The sequence below is a fragment of the Trachurus japonicus genome, chromosome 4 (assembly GCF_045865225.1).
Source record: "Trachurus japonicus isolate A0001 chromosome 4, Traja_1.0".
NCBI lineage: Eukaryota > Metazoa > Chordata > Actinopteri > Carangiformes > Carangidae > Trachurus > Trachurus japonicus.
In genome coordinates this window covers 33,365,212-33,383,366 of record NC_140910.1, presented here as the reverse complement: position 1 = coordinate 33,383,366, position 18,155 = coordinate 33,365,212, and the positions used below count along the sequence as shown (strand labels likewise).

General features: G+C 47.5%; 1 protein-coding gene across 1 annotated transcript in view; it reads left to right on the top strand.

The window, feature by feature from the left end:
- mast2 (microtubule associated serine/threonine kinase 2) overlaps positions 1-10,248 on the top strand; it is a 234,321-nt gene extending 224,073 nt beyond the window's left edge. Inside the window, exons 29-33 of the mRNA XM_085775245.1 lie at positions 528-650; positions 1,776-1,912; positions 2,763-2,950; positions 4,117-4,631; positions 5,776-10,248. Of these exons, the coding sequence (XP_085631371.1) occupies positions 528-650; positions 1,776-1,912; positions 2,763-2,950; positions 4,117-4,631; positions 5,776-7,248 (2,436 nt within the window). The 3' untranslated portion in view covers positions 7,249-10,248. The remainder of the gene's footprint in view (positions 1-527; positions 651-1,775; positions 1,913-2,762; positions 2,951-4,116; positions 4,632-5,775) is intronic.
- The last annotated feature ends 7,907 nt before the right edge of the window (positions 10,249-18,155 follow it).

Genomic DNA, 18,155 nt, shown 5'->3' with positions numbered 1-18,155 from the left:
GGAGTAATCCAAAATCAAAGTTTCTCATTCAACAAAGGCACTACGGTAAGAAAACTGTGTGGCTCATTCCTAGCCAAGCCTCAACTGCCTCTGTGCTCTTAAAGCGACAGTAACAAAGGTTACAAAAAAATCCTTTTTTACGTATCATGAATTAAATCAAATGAATTTAACTAATCTTTTGCCTATTTTAATCAGCTATTTATCCAAACAAATCAATTATTTATTTACACTCTTTATGAACTTTACAATATAAACAAACAAAACATGTACTGTAGAAGCACACAAAACACACTTTGGCTCCCACAAGCCCCGGCGGTCCGTCACTGTTTTGTGTCCCCTGGAAACTCTTCCATTGTCCTGTGTGTGAACTGATGAAGACGTTTGTAAAGCTTTTTGTTTGTGTATTAGTGTGTTTGTGTGTGAGTTTGAGCGCTCGGGGCCACCGTAGATCTCAGAGTACAAAGCTGCAGAAGAGCTGAACTCTCTCTCTGTCTGTCTGTCTCTGTCTCTGTCTCTCTGTCCCTCAGCATGTGGAGCAGGGCGGTCCGGCCCACGACGCCGGGCTGAGGGAAGGTGACCTCATCACCCACGTGAACGGAGAGGCGGTCCACGGTCTGGTCCACACCGAGGTGGTGGAGCTCATCCTCAAGGTAAAACACTTCGGTTTCCTCCTCGTCTCTTTGTTAAACCCTCTAAAAAAAATAAAAAACTGTGAACTGGTCTGCAGACATGAAACTCTCTCCTAGTTTTTTGTTTGACCATGTGAAACCGGGGATATTACAGTTTTAATTTGATACTGTAGAACACAATTTTCAAGATTTTTCGATTTTTTATTGTCTTCCTACTGCGGGAACAATACAATAAAAGTTAGTTTAGCAACAATGCATCCTTACAAAACATTAAAAAAACATTTAACCCTCCTGTTGTCCTCCTGGGTCAAGGAAGAAAGGAAGGAAAGAAGGAAGGAAGGATGAAGTGAAAGAAATAAGGAAGGAACAGAAGTGGTGGAGTCAGCTGAGACTACTCTGTGTGATTTTTGTGTATTTTTGGGCCCAATATGTTAATGAATTCGGTTCAAGTGAAAACATTATCGTCAGAAGTTGTTCTGAAAAAAACAAAACAAAAGATACCAACCATGTGTATGGGAAAATTTTTTAAATTAAAGGCAAAAATCTACGACGGAGTATTAGGGCCACATTGAGAAAAAAAAAAAGAAAAACACAGACTTCGAGAATAAAGTCGTAAATTTACGAGAATAAAGTCGTACATTTCATACGAGAAAAAAGTCATAACATTACGTGAATAAAGTCGTAAATTTACGAGAATAAAGTCGTAAATTTACAAGAATAAAGTCGTAAATTTACGAGAATGAAGTCGTACATTTCATACGATATAAAAAGTCGTAAATTTCTTACGAGAAAAAAAGTCATAAAATTACGAGAATAAAGTCGTAAATTTACAAGAACAAAGTCGTAAATTTACGAGAATAAGTCGTACATTTCCTACGAGAATAAAGTTGTAAATTTACGAGAATAAAGTCGTAAATTTACGAGAATAAAGTCGTACATTTCATACAAGAAAAAAGTCACAACATTACGAGAATAAAGTCGCAAATTTACAACTTCTTCTCGAATTCTCGAAGTTTGTGATTTTTTTATTTGTCAATGTAGCCCTAATACTCCGTCGTAAATATCTAAAGTATTAAAAAAACAAACAGGTTTAGACGCTAAAGGGTTAAACCCCGTCACTGATCCAGAGTCTGTGGTTTCCCTCAGAGCGGCGCCAAGGTGTCGATCGCCGCCACGCCGTTCGAGAACACGTCCATCAAGGTCGGCCCCGCCCGCAAGACGGGACACAAGTCCAAGATGGCGAGACGCAACAAGAAGACGAAGAGCAAGGAGGGGCAGGAGAGGTGAGACGCCACACACACACACAGAGGTGCAGTGGTTAAAGGGATAGTCCAACATTTTGTCAAATTGGCCCACTGCCATAATCCCTATAGTCATAGCAGTAGGTTTGTTACCTTTAATTGTCGGTGCAAGCTATTTTTAGAACGGCGGAGCAGAGCCGCGAGCTGCTCAGAGCTACGCTACGGAGGCTCATTATGGGATTTCTTTGGTTTCCCTCATCAAACTCGGTTTTTTCATGAATTTCCCTCTAAAACAACTCTGTGTGGTAACGTTGTGTTATTATCTCATAGCGTGGTGAATGTGCAGCTCACAACTTGTCCACCAGAGCGTTGTGGAGTTGTTGGATTGTGTATTTGATGAGTTTGATGAAGGGAAACCAAGAAATCCCATAATGAGCCTCCGTAGCGTAGCTCTGAGCAGCTCACGGCTCTGCTCCGCCGTTCTAAAAATAGCTTGCACCGACAATTAAGTCAAATCAAGTCAAGTCACAATTTATTTATAAATCACATTTAAAACAACCTCACTTGACCAAAGTGCTGTACAATTGCAAAAGCACAACATAGTTAATCACAAACACTATAACAAACAATTAAAACAACACAAGGGATAGTAGTCAATTTAAAACAAATCTAGATTAAAAAGAAAGAATAAAAAGAGAGTAAAAAGAGAAAGAGAGAGAGCCAAGATTGCTTGCTTAGCTGGAAGTGAACGCCAAGGAGAAAAGATAAGTTTTTAGGAGGACAATTAAAGGTAACAAACCTACTGCTACGACTATAGGGATTATGGTAATGGGGCCAATTTGCCAAAAATGTTGAACTCTCCCTTTAACCCATCCGTCTGTCTGTCCCGCAGTAAGAAGAGGACGTCTCTGTTCAGGAAGATCACCAAGCAGGCGTCTCTGCTCCACACCAGCCGCAGCCTCTCCTCCCTTAACCGCTCGCTGTCGTCGGGGGAGAGCGGCCCCGGCTCACCGACGCACAACCTGTCGCCACGGAGCCCAACACAGGGCTACCGCTCCACGCCAGACTCAACCCACTCAGGTCAGTCATATCATGATAATAATGATGACATTCCTAACAGGAGTCGTTTCGGCAAGCCATTTTAACATTTAAAAGCCAGACTGGACGTGTGTTGCAGATATGTGTAATTCAGTTTTGCCTCGTCAAAAAGAACATTTCAGATCCACAACTACATTCTTCCTATAGGACAAATGACGTCACTTTAACCATTCATGTGTATGGGGTTTGTCATTACAGATATCTATAATTCAGTTGCAGATAACCGCATGTGAATTACAGATATCTGTAACTGAATTATGACTACTAGTACTAATTCCAGTTTGAGATATCATCAATTTGATTCTGACTAGTCATAATTCCAGTTCTAGATATCTTTAATTCACCTCAATTACAGATATCTACATTTCCCTTTTCAGATATCTGTAATTAAGTTTTGACTAGGCGAAATGACGTTGTAGATATCTGTAACTGGAATTATGACTAGTCGTAATTCAGTTACAGTTTGGAATTCCCAATTCATTTTGAATTATGGAACTTTTTTTGCGCAGTCTTGCAAAGTCTTCACACGGCCAAGGAACCTTTTAACTGTTTGGTTTTTTAATACAAGTGACATTATTATTAAAACAAAACCCCCCCCAAAAAAGTTTATCTATAAACAATACAATATATATATATATATATATATATATATATATATATATATATATATAAAACAGTGGTAGCATTTCTCAAAAAAATGATAAAATCTCTCCCAGAAATTTTTTGAGAAAAATTCTAGAAGGAATCTGGTTACATTTTTCAAAACAAAAGATTTTTTAAAAAAATGCAGAAAAAGTGTTAAAATTTTCTCATAAAAAAAAGACATTAATAATAATAATAATAATAATAAAAAAGTGGTAAAAATTCTCCAAAAAAATTAAAATTGTAGAAGTGGTAAAATTGAATTTTGAACCTTCTCAGGGACCCCTGGGGGTCCACGGACCACACTTTGAGAACCACTGCCATAATGTCAATTTTGAAAATGAAATTTCCAGTAAATTTCTGAAAAAACAGTTGGCAATATCAGAGAGTTCATTCATAGTTTTCAGTGCCGTGACACTCAGCATTGTACTCGGTCTGACAGTGTTAATATCTCTTTACATGAATGTGTCTAAACCATAAATCTCTCTCTCTCTCTCCTCCCTCAGTGGGTGGGAACTCTTCCCAGAGCAGCTCTCCCAGCTCCAGCGTTCCCAACTCTCCGGCGAGCTCGGGCCACATCCGGCCCAGCTCGCTGCACGGCCTGGCCCCCAAGCTGCAGCGCCAGTACCGCTCCCCTCGCCGCAAGTCGGCCGGCAACATCCCTCTCTCCCCTCTGGCCCGCACGCCGTCGCCCACGCCGCAGAGCAGCTCGCCGCAGCGCTCGCCCTCGCCGCTGCAGCTTCCCGGCCACGCCCAGTCCTTCCCCGTCAAGCTGCACTCCTCGCCGCCGCTGGCCCGCCAGATCTCCAGACCCAAGAGCGCCGAGCCGCCGCGCTCGCCGCTGCTCAAGAGGGTCCAGTCGGCCGAGAAGCTCGCCTCCTCGCTCTCTTCTAACGCGCCCTCGTCCTCGTCCTCTCCCTCAGCGGCAGCGGCGGGAGCATCGACGGCCGGCGAGAAGAAGATGGCGGCCGAGTTCAAGAAGGAGATTCTGCAGCGAGAGCCGAGTCTGCACAGTCTGCAGGTAGGAAACAGTGTTCAACTCCTTCAAAATAAAGGTAGACTTTTGTGTTAAAGCTCCTTCAAAATAAAGGTAGACTTTTGTGTTAAAGCTCCTTCAAAATAAAGGTAGATGTTTGTATTAAAGCTCCTTCAGAATAAAAGTAGACATTTGTTTTAAAGCTCCTTCAAAATAAAGGTAGATGTCTGGGTTAAAGGTCCCATATTAAGAAAAACAGTTTTTTTCTGGTCTCTACATACATAAACTGATCCTCCCTGAGAACTACCAACTCCTAGAATGAGGAAAGCAAACGGGTCCTGCATCGACTCTGCAGCCCAGCGACTGGTAAAACGGTGCTAAAACAGGCTGTTCAGACTCAGCTCCTGTGGTGATGTCACGACGGGAGTGAGGCCGGCCCCTCTGCATGACAAAACTCCTACCACGTCTGTTTCTATGGCTGCAGTGCACAGCAAGAAACTCCTGAGCTAAATTGATGAAATACCGACCAATTTAAATCATAAAGTGGTAATAATCTTTGCCGTGTACAGGAACCATGTTACTTAAAGGTGCAGGTACAGAAACAGCTCGTTCTCAGCAGAGCTCATCTGAGCGACTTTTAGACAGCCGACATTCAGGACCACGGATCAGTTTGGGGCAATACATTTCAAATACAGTTTAGTTGGACGTCTGACAGCTGAGTGAAATTGAGTAAAAAGAGTATAATATGGGACCTTTAAAGTGCCTTCAAAATAAAGGTAGATGTTTGTGTTAAAGCGCCTTCAGAATAAAGGTAGACATTTGTGTAAAATCTCCTTCAAAATAAAGGTAGATGTTTGTGTTAAAGCTCCGAGAACAAAGGGAATGGCGTGCTCGACTCTTATGTAAAGATAAAACTGGGTGCCGGCTCAAAAATCGAAACAATGAAAAAAACTGAAATGGCAGCACTCACAAATTAGTCTTGGAACATTTATTAAACGCACAGCAGTGCCTAAAATAAAGGTAGACGTTTGTGTTAAAGCTCCTTCAAAATTTTTCAGTTTCATTTCATTTCATTTGAAATGAAAATGAAAAAAACGAACGTCTACCTTTAAAGTAAAGGTAGACGTTTGTATTAAAGCTCCATATGTGATCAGCCCTTCACAATAAAAGTCTGTTTCTCTGTCTCTAGGAGTCGGCCAGTGAGGGTCTCCTGTCGTCGGTAGGACGCGGCGTGGAGACCGGCAGCCTTCAGAAACACTCCTCCTCCTCCTCCTCCAGGAAGTTGGGCCGTCAGGAGGGGGAGGGGGGCGGCGGGGGTCTGGTCCTGGTCTCGGGCCTCGTTGGCGCCGCCGCCGGGAAACAACAGAGCAGCAAACTGAAGGACAAGCTGTCGGCGATCCGGCAGGACCGCGCGGAGCGGCGGGAGTCGCTGCAGAAGCAGGACGCCATCCACGAGGTCGACTCCTCGGAGGACGAGACGGACGAGGGGTCGGAGGACAGTCAGGACGGACGGGGAGGGGCCACGTTCACCTCGCCGCCGCCGCTGCTCCGGCCGACCACGGTGAGGACGCTGCCGCCGCCGCACGCCGCTGCTTTCTCCCACACGGGGCCGTCGCCGCTCGTCAGCAGCCGGCCGCTCCCCTCGGTGACGGAGACGATGACGATGACGAAGCCCGGACCGGGACAGAGCCACGCCGCCGCCGCCGCCGAGAGACGAGACGAGAGGAAAGTCACGGATCACAGCGGGACGACGTCGACCACCGCCACCACCACTAAACCCCCTCAGGGCCCCGCCCCCCCCCTCCCCTTCTCCACGCCCGGCAGCGCCTTCATCTCCGTCAGTAAAGACAAAGACGCCTTCTTCCTCAAACCCACGCCGCCGCCGCCGCCGCCGCACGACGCCACGGCGATCCGGACGAAACCGACTCCCTCAGACGACCACAAAACCTCCGCCGTCACTACGACTCCCGAGTCCAGAACCACTACTACGGGCGCCGCCGCCGCCGCCGCCGCAGAAGGCCACGCCCCCGCCGCCGCCGCCGCTGTTGCCGCCGGCGACGACCGCCCCCGCACGCCGCCGTGCTCCTCCCCCGGGATCCCCAAGGAGAAGAAGGAGGCCGACAACCGTAGGCTGTGCGCCGCCGCCACCGCCACCGCTACCGGTCTGAGCTCGCCAACGACAACGACATCATCATCATCATCATCATCATCATCATCATCGTCGTCGTGCAGCTCTCAGGCTCCGCCCCCTGACAGCAGCAGCCTGGTGTCGCAGCTCGCCACCGTCGCCAAGAGCGTCCTCGGTCCCGTCAAACTCCTCGGCGCCGGAGCCGAGAAGAAACCGACCACAACCAGAGGATCGACCACCACCGCCGCCGCTGCCGCCACGGAAACGCCCCCGCCGCCGCCACCGTCGTCAGGGCAACAGAAACCTTCTCCTCCTCCTCCTCCTCAGCGGCCGGTTGTTTTGAAAGCAGCCGCTCCACCGCCGCCGCCGCCGCTCGCCACGAGCCGCCCCGCCGCCGCCGCATCTGCAGCATCTGAGCCACAGCGCAAAACGACAACAACAACCACGACAACCGTTGCCGCCGCCGTTGCCGTGACGCCCACTTCCTGTCCCGCCCCCTCGCCTCAGGACAAAGCGAGCGGCAGGAAGACGTAGCAGCAGAAACAAAATGGCGACGACATTGAGACGAAGAGAGAGCGATGGCGGCCTCACCCGAACATGATGCATGATGGGAAGAAGAAAGACGACACACGCACTAACGCCATGATGATGTCACAGAAGGGGGCGGGGCCAGACAGACAGACAGACAGATGTGGTCGGTGGTCCTCGTTCCATTCCAGATGTTTCTCTCTGTCTTTCTGTCTTTCTTTCTGTTTGTGTTTTGTTTTGTTTTGTTTCCTCTTCTTCCTGTTCGGGGTCAGAAGAAGTAAAAAAAAAAACGAGCGTGAACCTGAACGCACCAACAGCAGCTGGACAGGAAGTGACGTCATCATCACTGCTCCCGTGTTGCGTTCGAGTTCCTCCTCCCTGTGTCGGATTTATCGGCGTCGCCGGGAAAAAATGGAAAGAAAAACACCTGAATGTGTTTTTTTTTTTGTGTTTTTTTGTTCGATGAGAAGATTCAGGAAGTTGATGATCCAACAACACACACACACACACACACACACACACACACACACACACACACACACAAAGAGATGATGTCACAGGTTTAAGAATCAATATATTGACGATGGATCAGCTGTTTGTCTCTTTGGCCCCGTTCAGCTGCAGGAGTTTAGTTTTCTATCAGGACCAAGTCGCTGAGTTTTTGTTTTTATGTTTTTTGGTTTTTGCCTCTAATCCTGTAAAGTGTGTGTGTGTTTGTGTGTCTTTGTGTCTGTGTGTGTGTGTGTCTGTGTGTGAGACGGAGCCGAGTTGTGTGTTTGTTAATTTGTGCATGGTTATGTATATATAAGAATATTTAAAGTTCTGTTGTGCATTTGTTTTATACCCTGTGTGTGTGTGTGTGTGTGTGTGTGTAGTTGTGTGTGTGTGTGTGTGCGTGTGTAGTTGTGTGTGTGTGTGTGTGTGTGTGTCCGTGTCGCACATCAGATTTGGCACAAACCTTTATTGTCATCGGAGTGATTGACAGGAGCAGCCGAGGACTCTGACCACTGACGTCGTCTTCGCTACGGAAACACAAAGTTGTTTCCTCCTGTTGGTTTTAGTTTCTTATATTTACCACTTTTTTTTTTCTTTCTTTTTTTTTTGACGACGACGACCGTCATTCCTCCCGTTCCTTTGTCAGCCATTTTGTATTTTGTTTTCATGTCTCATGTTTACATGTTGTTTTATGTTTCTTTATTCTTCTTGGGCTTTGGCTTTGTTTGATTGTTTGATTGTTTATTGTTTGAACTCGTTGCCCGTAGCAATCAAATCAAATCTCCTCCGGCGGCGTCACATGAGGAGGAGGAGGAGGAGGAGGAGGAAGATCCAGTGCACATATGTCAGATTCATCTCTGCTCTGAGTGTGTTAAAGGGATAGTTCAACATTTTGTCAAACTGGCCCATTGCCATAACCCCTATAGTCATAGCAGTAGGTTCGTTACCTTTAATTGTTGTTGGTGCAAGCTATTTTTAGAACGGCGGAGCAGAGCCGTGAGCTGCTCAGAGCTATGCTACGGAGGCTCATTATGGGATTTCTTTTGGTTTCCCTCATCATCAAACTCATCAAATACACAATCCAACAACTCCACAACGCTCTGGTGGACAAGTTGTGAGCTGCACATTCACCACACTATGAGATAATAACACAACGTTACCACACAGAGTTGTTTTAGAGGGAAATTCATGCAAAATCGCTGAAGCGCGTTGCCTTCTGGGACAGTTTTTCATCAACAGTCTCTGCTTTTCCCTCTAAAATGTAGCGTAGCTCTGCTCCGCCTTTCTAAAAACAGCTTGCACCGACAATTAAAGGTAACAAACCTACTGCTATGACTATAGTGATTATGGCAATGGGCCAATTTGACAAAATGTTGAACTATCCCTTTAACAGGTGGTGCTGAGGGAGGGAGGGAGGGAGGGGTGGGGGTGTTCAGCCAATCAGATCATCAGCTCGTTAACGACTGATGACGACTTCTCTCTCTCTCTCTCTAACGAGGCTGTGACGTCACCATCGGACGTGAGTTTTTTTTTAATTTCAAAGATCGATTTTGGTTCGATTGAACTTCCTGTTTCAGTGAGGTCATCCAGACAAGACGTCGTCGCCATGGTGATCTGACAGCGTCGCTTCAGAAACCAACCAACCAACCAACCAACAGATTAAACTAAACAAAGATTCATTTACAAACAGACTTGTTAGGTTTCACCAGTGATCTTTGTTCAGCTCTTCGTTCGTCTTCGCCTTCGTTCGGCTTGTGTGTGTGTTTTTTACCCATCATGCACCTCTGCTGCAGTCAGAGGTCCCCCAACCTCCGCTCTGATGAAACGTCGACGTGTTTAAATGTAGAAACTGGAACTGGAGCGTCTTCTGCAGCTTCTGAACTTTCACCACAAACAAACTGGAACTCCACGAAGTCGTCGTCTCTTCGTGAAGCTGAAACTCTTCGGTCCGGATTTGGTCTTTTCCTCTTAAAGCGAACAAAACAAAACAAAACACAAATCAAATCAGTCGTCTTGTCTTTCACGGGCTCTTTCTGGAACCAATCGATGATCAATAATCGATGCACACGATCCAGATTTTGAGCTTAAAACTCTTCTACTTTGTGCGTCGACACGTTTAGTTTCGTCACAAAGACATTTAGACGTTCAGACGCTCTGACATGAGACTGAGTGAAGCTTCGATGTTCAGTCCGTTAAACTGGTGTCGGTGTGAAGAGGCCGTTTCCCTCTTTTATTGACTCGACTCTTGCAGAGGTCGAGCTCTGTGTGTGTGTGTGTGTGTGTGTCTGTGTGTGTTTGAGTGATGAAGAGGAGGAGGAAGATTCAGACGAGCACCATAAAAGCTTGAGAGAGACATTAAGGACGAAAGAGACAGAGAGACAGAGAGAGAGAGAGAAGAGAAAACATTGCTCGAGTAAAAAACCAGTGCAATATCTTTTTATTTTTTATTGTGGTAACAGCATGTTGTTGTCAATCTTACCTTACGACAATAATAAAGTTTTTTTTTATGTACGGCTCCGAGTGCTGGTCGTGTTTCATGGTGTTTTTTCCTTCTCTGCCTCTGGTTTAAATGGTTTATGTGGTTTATCTGGTTTATGTGGCACATGAGGGGTTTTACATTAAGGTGGCACCAAAGAGGAGAAATGCAAAATGTCCAATGAGACACAAAGAGTTAAAAGATTAGAGTGGAAATGATGAAAAATAGCAATACACTGCAAAAACTCAAAATCTTTCCAAGAATATTTGTCTTATTTCTTGTCAAATGTCTCATTTCTAGTCAAAACTAAACTCCTTCCACTTAAAATAAGAATCACCTTAAAACTTAACTTGTTTTCAGACAATTTACGATTGAAATAAGTAGAAAAATGTTTTTTGTAATAAGAAAGAAAAACTCCACAATCAGATTCTTCTACGTATTTCAAGTGAAAATCTGCTTGAAAGAAGTAAAAAGTGTCTAAAAACAAGCTGCTTTTTAATGTGATGAGTCTTATTTTAAGTATAATGAGATTTGTTTTGACTAGAAATTACATTTTGACTAGAAATAAGATAAATATTCTTGGTAATATGAGTTTTTGCAGTGTAGAAAAAAAATATTTTTTAATATAAAACTGGTGTTTTATTATCTTAAAAGAAAAACAAAACAAAAAATCATATTTCAACCAGTTTCCAGTTTCCAAATTTTGTTCAAATCAGTGATTTTTTTATTTAATTTTTAATTCTATTGAAAACAAAACGACAATTAATGATAAAAAAAAAAAAAGGCTAATTTCAAAATAAGAGTTGCACCTGCTCATGTTGCAGGTGTGTCCAGATGTTTGGACTTGTAGTTTTAGTTTTTACATGCGGAAGAAGAATTATAAGGCAGATTTTATTTTCTAGCGATTATACACTTATACTAATATATTTATGGGAAGTATATTCAGATTTAGCAAATAAACCTTGACAGTTATTACACGTACTGCACCTTTAACTGGTTTTACAGCTTAGGAAAAACACATTACGGGTTTAAAAACCAGAATTTTCCATCCCAAATTATCTGTGAACTTGCTGCTTCTTCTGAGTTTTATCAGTTAAAGTGGCTGAAGCTTCTCTAGGGGCACCTCAGAGCCACCGACCAATCAGCTGCTAGATGTCCCGAGAGACTCAGACTGCAGCTTGTGGTGCGTTTACTGTTTGGGGGGGGGTAGGAGGAGGTGGGGTGGGGGGGTTAATGACTAATCTGAGCAGAGCGTTGCCGTGGGGACCGGCGGTAAAACGCAGCAGCCTCCATCAGCTCAACGCCGCCGTCACTCTGCTGCCAGTCGACTGCCGGGGTCAAAGGTCACGCTGCCCGAGTTAAACACCACAGACTGATGCATTCTGGGATAACTGGGTCCTTCTCTCCTCCTCCTCCTCCTCCTCCCTCCATCCGTCCAGCCGTCCATCCATCCAGGCGTCCGGGGGGAGCTGCTGTCAGGAGGAGGAGGAGGAGGGAGAGGGAGAGGGAGAGGTGGATGAAGAAAGAGAAGGAGAAGGAAAGAGAAGGAGGAGAAAGAGGAGGAGGAGGAAAAAGAAGGAGGAGGAAGAGAGAGAGGTGGAGGAAGAAAAAGAAGGAGGAGGAGGAGGATAAACAAGGAGGAAGAGAAGGAGGAGGAGGAGGAAGTGAAGGAGAAGGAGGAAAGAGAAGGAGGAGGAGGAAAGAGAAGGAGGACAAGGAAAGAGAAGGAGGAGGAGGAAAGAGAAGGAGGAGAAGGAAAGAGAAGGAGGAGGAGAGCAAAGGAGGGGAAGGAAGAGAAGGAGGAGGAAAGAGGAGGGAGAGGTGGAGGAAAGAGGAGGTGGAGGACAGAGGAGGAGGAAGAGAAGGAGGAGGAAAGAGGAGGAGGAGAGCGAAGGCCTCCCTCAGTCTTCACTGGAGGTCCTGAGGGGACGGAGGTACACAGGGAGCTGACAGCAGCAACACACACACACACACACACACACACACACACACACACACACACACACACACACACACACACAGACACACACACACACGCACACACAGACACACACACACACACAGAGGGAGAAACTGTGTCGGAGCGTCGGTGACAGACGGTGATGAATTGCTTCGTTCTGACACGGATCTACATGACCGGGAAAACACATTCCTGACTGGAGGAGGAGGAGGAGGAAGGCAAGGCAATTTTATTTGTATAGCCCGTTATTTTACCAGCAGTTTGTCTCACAGGGCTTTACATGGCATCACAACAACATCCTCTGTCCTTAGACCCTCACATCCACTGAGGAAAAACTCCATGGAAAACCCTTTTACAGTTTTTTTCAATTGCTAAAACACTAAACCCTGTTGTCTGAACCAAATGCTCAGTTGCCTGAACCCACTGATTGAACCAGTCTCTTTTGGCAAAACCATCAGCACTTTTCACCTGTTTAGACACATCTTACCAACACATTTTCATTGTGATGCACCTGTGTTGCATAATGCTGAACACAGGTGGCAAAAGTCAAACACAAGTAAAGCACAAGTTTCACCGGTTGAACACAACAACTCAAAATTGATAACACTTGTGTCCAATGATGTGAGGGCACATATACTGTAGCTAGTTCAGGATGAAGTCCTGTGGCCTGATCCAGTAGAGAAATTACGCTGTGGCTGAGTTGTGCACTTCTCATTTCTATATTTTTGTACTTTATTTTTTTACGTAGGCTTACTGCAGTACAAGTGCTAAATGCACAAGATTTCTGTTTTTCTTTGTACTGTACAAGTGCTACGTGTAAATGCACAAGATTTCTGGTTTTTGTACTTCTTTTTTTTGTACTATGTACAAGTGCTAAATGCACAGGTTTTTTGTTTTGCAAGAGGAGAAGATGAGAGACGACAGGGTGAAGGAAGAAAGGATGAGGGAGGGAGGGATGAACTGGGAAGAAAAAAGAAGAAGGAAGGAAAAGGGGATGAAATGGATGTGGAGAGGGAAGGAGGCTGGTGGAAGAAAGGGAAGGAGAGAAGTGCTAAATGCACAGGTTTTTTGTTTTGCAACATGCATTTAGCTACAGTGAACGATAAACATTTATTTCTACAGCTTCATGTGCTGAGCATTGTGTTTTCTATTTTTCTATGTAGTGTTTAGTGGCTGCTCAGTAGTGTTTTTAATTTTGATTGACTCGGGGCACGATTTGGCAACAGAGTTCAGTTTTGGGCACAGATTGAACTGTTTTGAGGTGAAAGTTTGGTTTTGCAAGAAGAGTCTGAGGTTTTGTGAATGTAGCTTGAAAATTGGAGTTTGTGTTCACAGTTTAGAGAAAATGAGAGAAGCTTTCGAGAAATGTGTCTTAGCAATCGAGAAAAACTGTAACAGGGAAAACCAGGAGAAAGCTCAGGGTGAGCAACAGAGGAGGGATCCCTCACCCAGGACGGACAGATGGGACAGAGATGTTGTTACAGACAAGAAAACAGTTTATAGTTTATGACACAGAATGTGCTAAATATGGAAATGTTAGCAGGAGTTGATGAGGGCAGCTTCTGGTGGGGGGAGGGGGCAGGGAGAGCCGGTCAGCTCGATGGGAGGACTGGGTGGTAGACTGGTCTGTCACTACCCGATTTGCGACGCTACCCGATCTGTGACAAAACTAGTCTGCCGCCATCTTGGACAGCTGCCTACGGCAACTCCACTTGGACAAACTTCATTTGGGCACTGCCCGATTTGCGTACATGCTTAAAGTTCTGTGAATTTAAAATACGGTACTGTGAAAATGATTAAAAAATAAAATAAAATAAAATAAAAACCGCGGAGGTCCGTCATAAGACAGCCGCGGCAGACTCGTTTATTCAGTGAGTGTTGTGGTAGTTGTGATTGTTTGTGGTTGTCATGGTGATGAGGCCGGCGAGAAAAGAGGACAGCAAGTCCGCCTGTGTTCCTGTTTTCTGAGCAGCAAGATCCTATTACCACCACAACCAACCCTCAGTTTACATTACTAATAAAGTATTTAAAAAAATTAATAAAAAGATAAACCGTCTCTGGCGACGCACACAGGGCAGTGATCCTAAGTCAATTCAACTAAGTTTGTCCAAGTGGAGTTGCCGTACGTGGCTGTCACAAATCGGGCAGCGTTGCAAATCGGGTAGTGACCAAGGGGGCAGTTGTGGGTCAAAAAGCAGCTCCGTGGACAGCTGCTTCGAGGCCAGTGGGCGGGTTCTCGGCCGGCCAATCCAACATGGCGCTGTCCAGGCCGCCATGTTGGAGTCACAAAAACGACTCCCCAAAACCAATGGGGGACGTCACGGACGCTACGTCCATTCTTTTTACAGTCTATGGTAGTGACATGGTCCATGGGAAGGGAGGGGAGGCCGGTCTAGCAGCAGGGGAAAGGGTGGGAGGGGGGGCGAGGAAGAGAGGGAGGAGGAGGGGGAAAGAGAAGGAGGAGGAGGAAGAGAAGGAGGAGGAGGAAAGTGAACAGGAAAGTCAAACAGGAAAACTGAAGTCGTCAGAGTCTTTGACCTTTTGACTGAAGGAGATGACGTCAGGACACAGAACGATGCTCCTCCTCCTCCTCCTCTTCTTCCTCCTCCTCCTCCTTTTCTTTCCTCTTTCTTCTCATCCTCTTCCTCCTCCTCTTCTTCTTCTCTCCTCCTTCTCTTTCCCCGTCCTCCTCTTCCTCCTCCTTCTCTTCCTCTTCCTTCTCCTCCTCCTTTTCTTTCCTCCTCCTCCCCGTTCTTTTCCTCCATCTTCTCTTTCCTTCTCCTCTTCCTCCTCCTCCTTCATCTCTTCCTCTCTCCTCCTCCCTCCTCCTCCTCCTCTTCCTACTCCTCCTTCTCTTTCCTCCTCCTCCTCCCTCCTCCTCCTCCTCTTTCCTCCTCCTCCTCTTCCTCCTCCTCCTTCTCTTTCCTCCTCCTCCCCCTTCTCTTCCTCCCCTTCTCCTCTTCCTCCTCCTTCTCTTTCCTCCTCCCTCCTCCTCCTCTTCCTCCTCCTTCTCTTTCCTCCTCCCTCCTCCTCCTCTTCCTCCTCTTCCATCCTCTTCCTCCTCCTCCCTCCTCCTCCTCCTCCTCCTCTTCCTCCTTCCTCCTCTTCTTCCTCCTCCTCCTCTTCCTCCTTCCTCCTCCTCCTTCCTCCTCTTCTTCCTCCTCCTCCTCTTCCTCCTTCCTCCTCTTCTTCCTCCTCCTCCTCTTCCTCCTTCCTCCTCCTCCTTCCTCCTCTTCTTCCTCCTCCCTCCTCCTCCTCCTCCTCCTCCACCTCTTCCATCCTCTTCCTCCTCCTCCTCCTCTTCCTACTCCCTCCTCTTCTTCCTCTTCCTTCTCCTCCTCCTTTTCTTTCCTCCTCCTCCCCCTTCTTTTCCTCCATCTTCTCTTTCCTTCTCCTCTTCCTTCTCCTCCTCCTCTTCCTCCTTCCTCCTCTTCTTCCTCCTCCTCCTCTTCCTCCTTCCTCCTCCTCCTTCCTCCTCTTCCATCCTCTCCCTCCTCCTCCTCTTCCATCCTCTTCCTCCTTCCTCCTCTTCTTCCTCCTCCTCCTCCTCCTCTTCCTCCTTCCTCCTCTTCTTCCTCCTCCCTCCTCCTCCTCCTCTTCCTACTCCTCCTTCTCTTTCCTCCTCCTCCTCTTCCTCCCCTTCTCCTCTTCCTCCTCCTTCTCTTTCCTCCTCCTCCTTCTCCTCTTCCTCCTCCTTCTCTTTCCTCCTCCATCTCTTCCTCCTCCTTCTCTTCCTCCTCCTTCTCTTTCCCCCTCCTCCTTCTCTTTCCCCCTCCTCCTTCTCTTTCCCCCTCCTCCTTCTCTTCCTCCTCTTCCTCCTTCCTCCTCTTCTTCCTCCTCCCTCCTCCTCCTCCTCCTCCACCTCTTCCATCCTCTTCCTCCTCCTCCTCCTCTTCCTACTCCCTCCTCCCTCTTCCTCCCCCTTCTCTTCCTCCCCTTCTCCTCTTCCTCCTCCTCCTCTTCCTAGAGTCAATTAAAAACCTCTTTAGACAAAACTTAATTGATTTGGAGGCGTGTCAGATTTTCCCGCCACCTGACCAATCATCATCATCATCATCATCATCATCATCATCATCGTCTTCATCGTCATGAGAACAAAGAGCAAAGTTTCTTCCACTTCCTGGTCTGCGTTAACGAGCGGAGCGAGGTGATTAGAGCCGGCTGCTGATTGGCCGAGGCCGTGGCAGAGAGAGATTACATCCCATAACTCCCTGGGTTCTAATTGGTCTCCGTAGGAACCAGGTGCCAGGTGCCTAATGAGGCCTGTTGTGGCTGATGGACGACCGCGATGCCCCGTCGCCATGACGCCGCTCACACTAATAGAGCCTGAAGTAGCTGCCATCGTCATGGAGACGCCACCGACGGAGGAGGAGGAGGAGGAGGAGGAGGGAGAGGAGGAGGAGGAGGAAGGAGGAGGAGGAGGAGGAGGAGGAGGCAGGAGGAGGAAGAGGAGGAGGAGGAAGAGGAAGAGGAAGAAGAGGAGGAAGAGGAGGAGGAAGAGGATGAGAAGGAGGGAGGAGGGAGGAGGAGGAGGAGGAAGAAGAGGAGGAGGAGGAGGGAGAAGGAGGGAGGAGAAGGAGGAGGAAGGAAGAGGAGGAGGAAGAGGAGGAGGAGGAGGAGGAAGAAGAGGAGGAGGAGGAGGGAGAAGGAGGGAGGAGAAGGAGGAGGAAGGAAGAGGAGGAGGAAGAGGAGGAGGAAGAAGAGGAGGAAGGAGGAAGAGGAGGAGGAGGAAGGAGGAGGAGGAGGGAGGAGGAGGAAGGAGGAGGAGGAGGAGGAGGAGGAGGAGGTGGTAAGAGGAGGAGGAGGAGGCGTGCGAGGCGAGGGTCTTCGTCGCTTCGTTAGGAGGATTTCGGCCTGAGAGGAGGTACTCTGAAGAGTCTTCTTCCGCTCTTCGGAAGAAGAGGCCTTCAAGATACCTCGCGTACAGGAGACTGCGTGATGCCTCTGAGAGATTCCGCGAACCTTCGGAAGTCCGAAGGCGTGGCGATACAGAGAACCCCGCAGAACGGTCCCCATGGAAACCCAAGGAGGAAGAGGAAGAGGTTGAAGGAGGATGGAAAAAGATGGAGGAGTTCATTCTGTTTCACAAATGGTTAAAGTAAAAATGATTTAACTTCACTTCACTGCAGTTTCAGACCCGTTCTCTCGTCTCTCGGTCCGATCCTGCAGGTTCAGACCCGTTCTCTCGTCTCTCGGTCCGATCCTGCAGGTTCAGACCCGTTCTCTCGTCTCTCGGTCCGATCCTGCAGGTTCAGACCCGTTCTCTCGTCTCTCGGTCCGATCCTGCAGGTTCAGACCCGTTCTCTCGTCTCTCGGTCCGATTCTGCAGGTTCAGGTTCAGACCCGTTCTCTCGTCTCTTGGTCCGATCCTGCAGGTTCAGACCCGTTCTCTCGTCTCTCGGTCCGATCCTGCAGGTTCAGACCCGTTCTCTCGTCTCTCGGTCCGAACCTGCAGGTTCAGACCCGTTCTCTCGTCTCTCGGTCCGATCCTGCAGGTTCAGACCCGTTCTCTCGTCTCTCAGTCCGATGCTTCAGGTTCAGACCCGTTCTCTCGTCTCTCAGTCAAATGCTTCAGGTTCAGACCCGTTCTCTCGTCTCTTGGTCCGATCCTGCAGTTTCAGACCCGTTCTCTCGTCTCTCCGTCCGATGCTTCAGGTTCAGACCCGTTCTCTCGTCTCTCGGTCCGATGCCGCAGGTTCAGACCCGTTCTCTCGTCTCTCAGTCCGATCCCGCAGGTTCAGACCCGTTCTCTCGTCTCTCAGTCCGATCCCGCAGGTTCAGACCCGTTCTCTCGTCTCTCAGTCCGATCCTGCAGGTTCTGGTTCAGACCCGTTCTCTCGTCTCTCAGTCCGATCCCGTAGGTTCAGACCCGTTCTCTCGTCTCTCAGTCCGATTCCGCAGGTTTAGACCCGTTCTCTCGTCTCTCAGTCCGATCCTTCAGGTTCAGGTTCAGACCCGTTCTCTAGTCTCTCAGTCCGATCC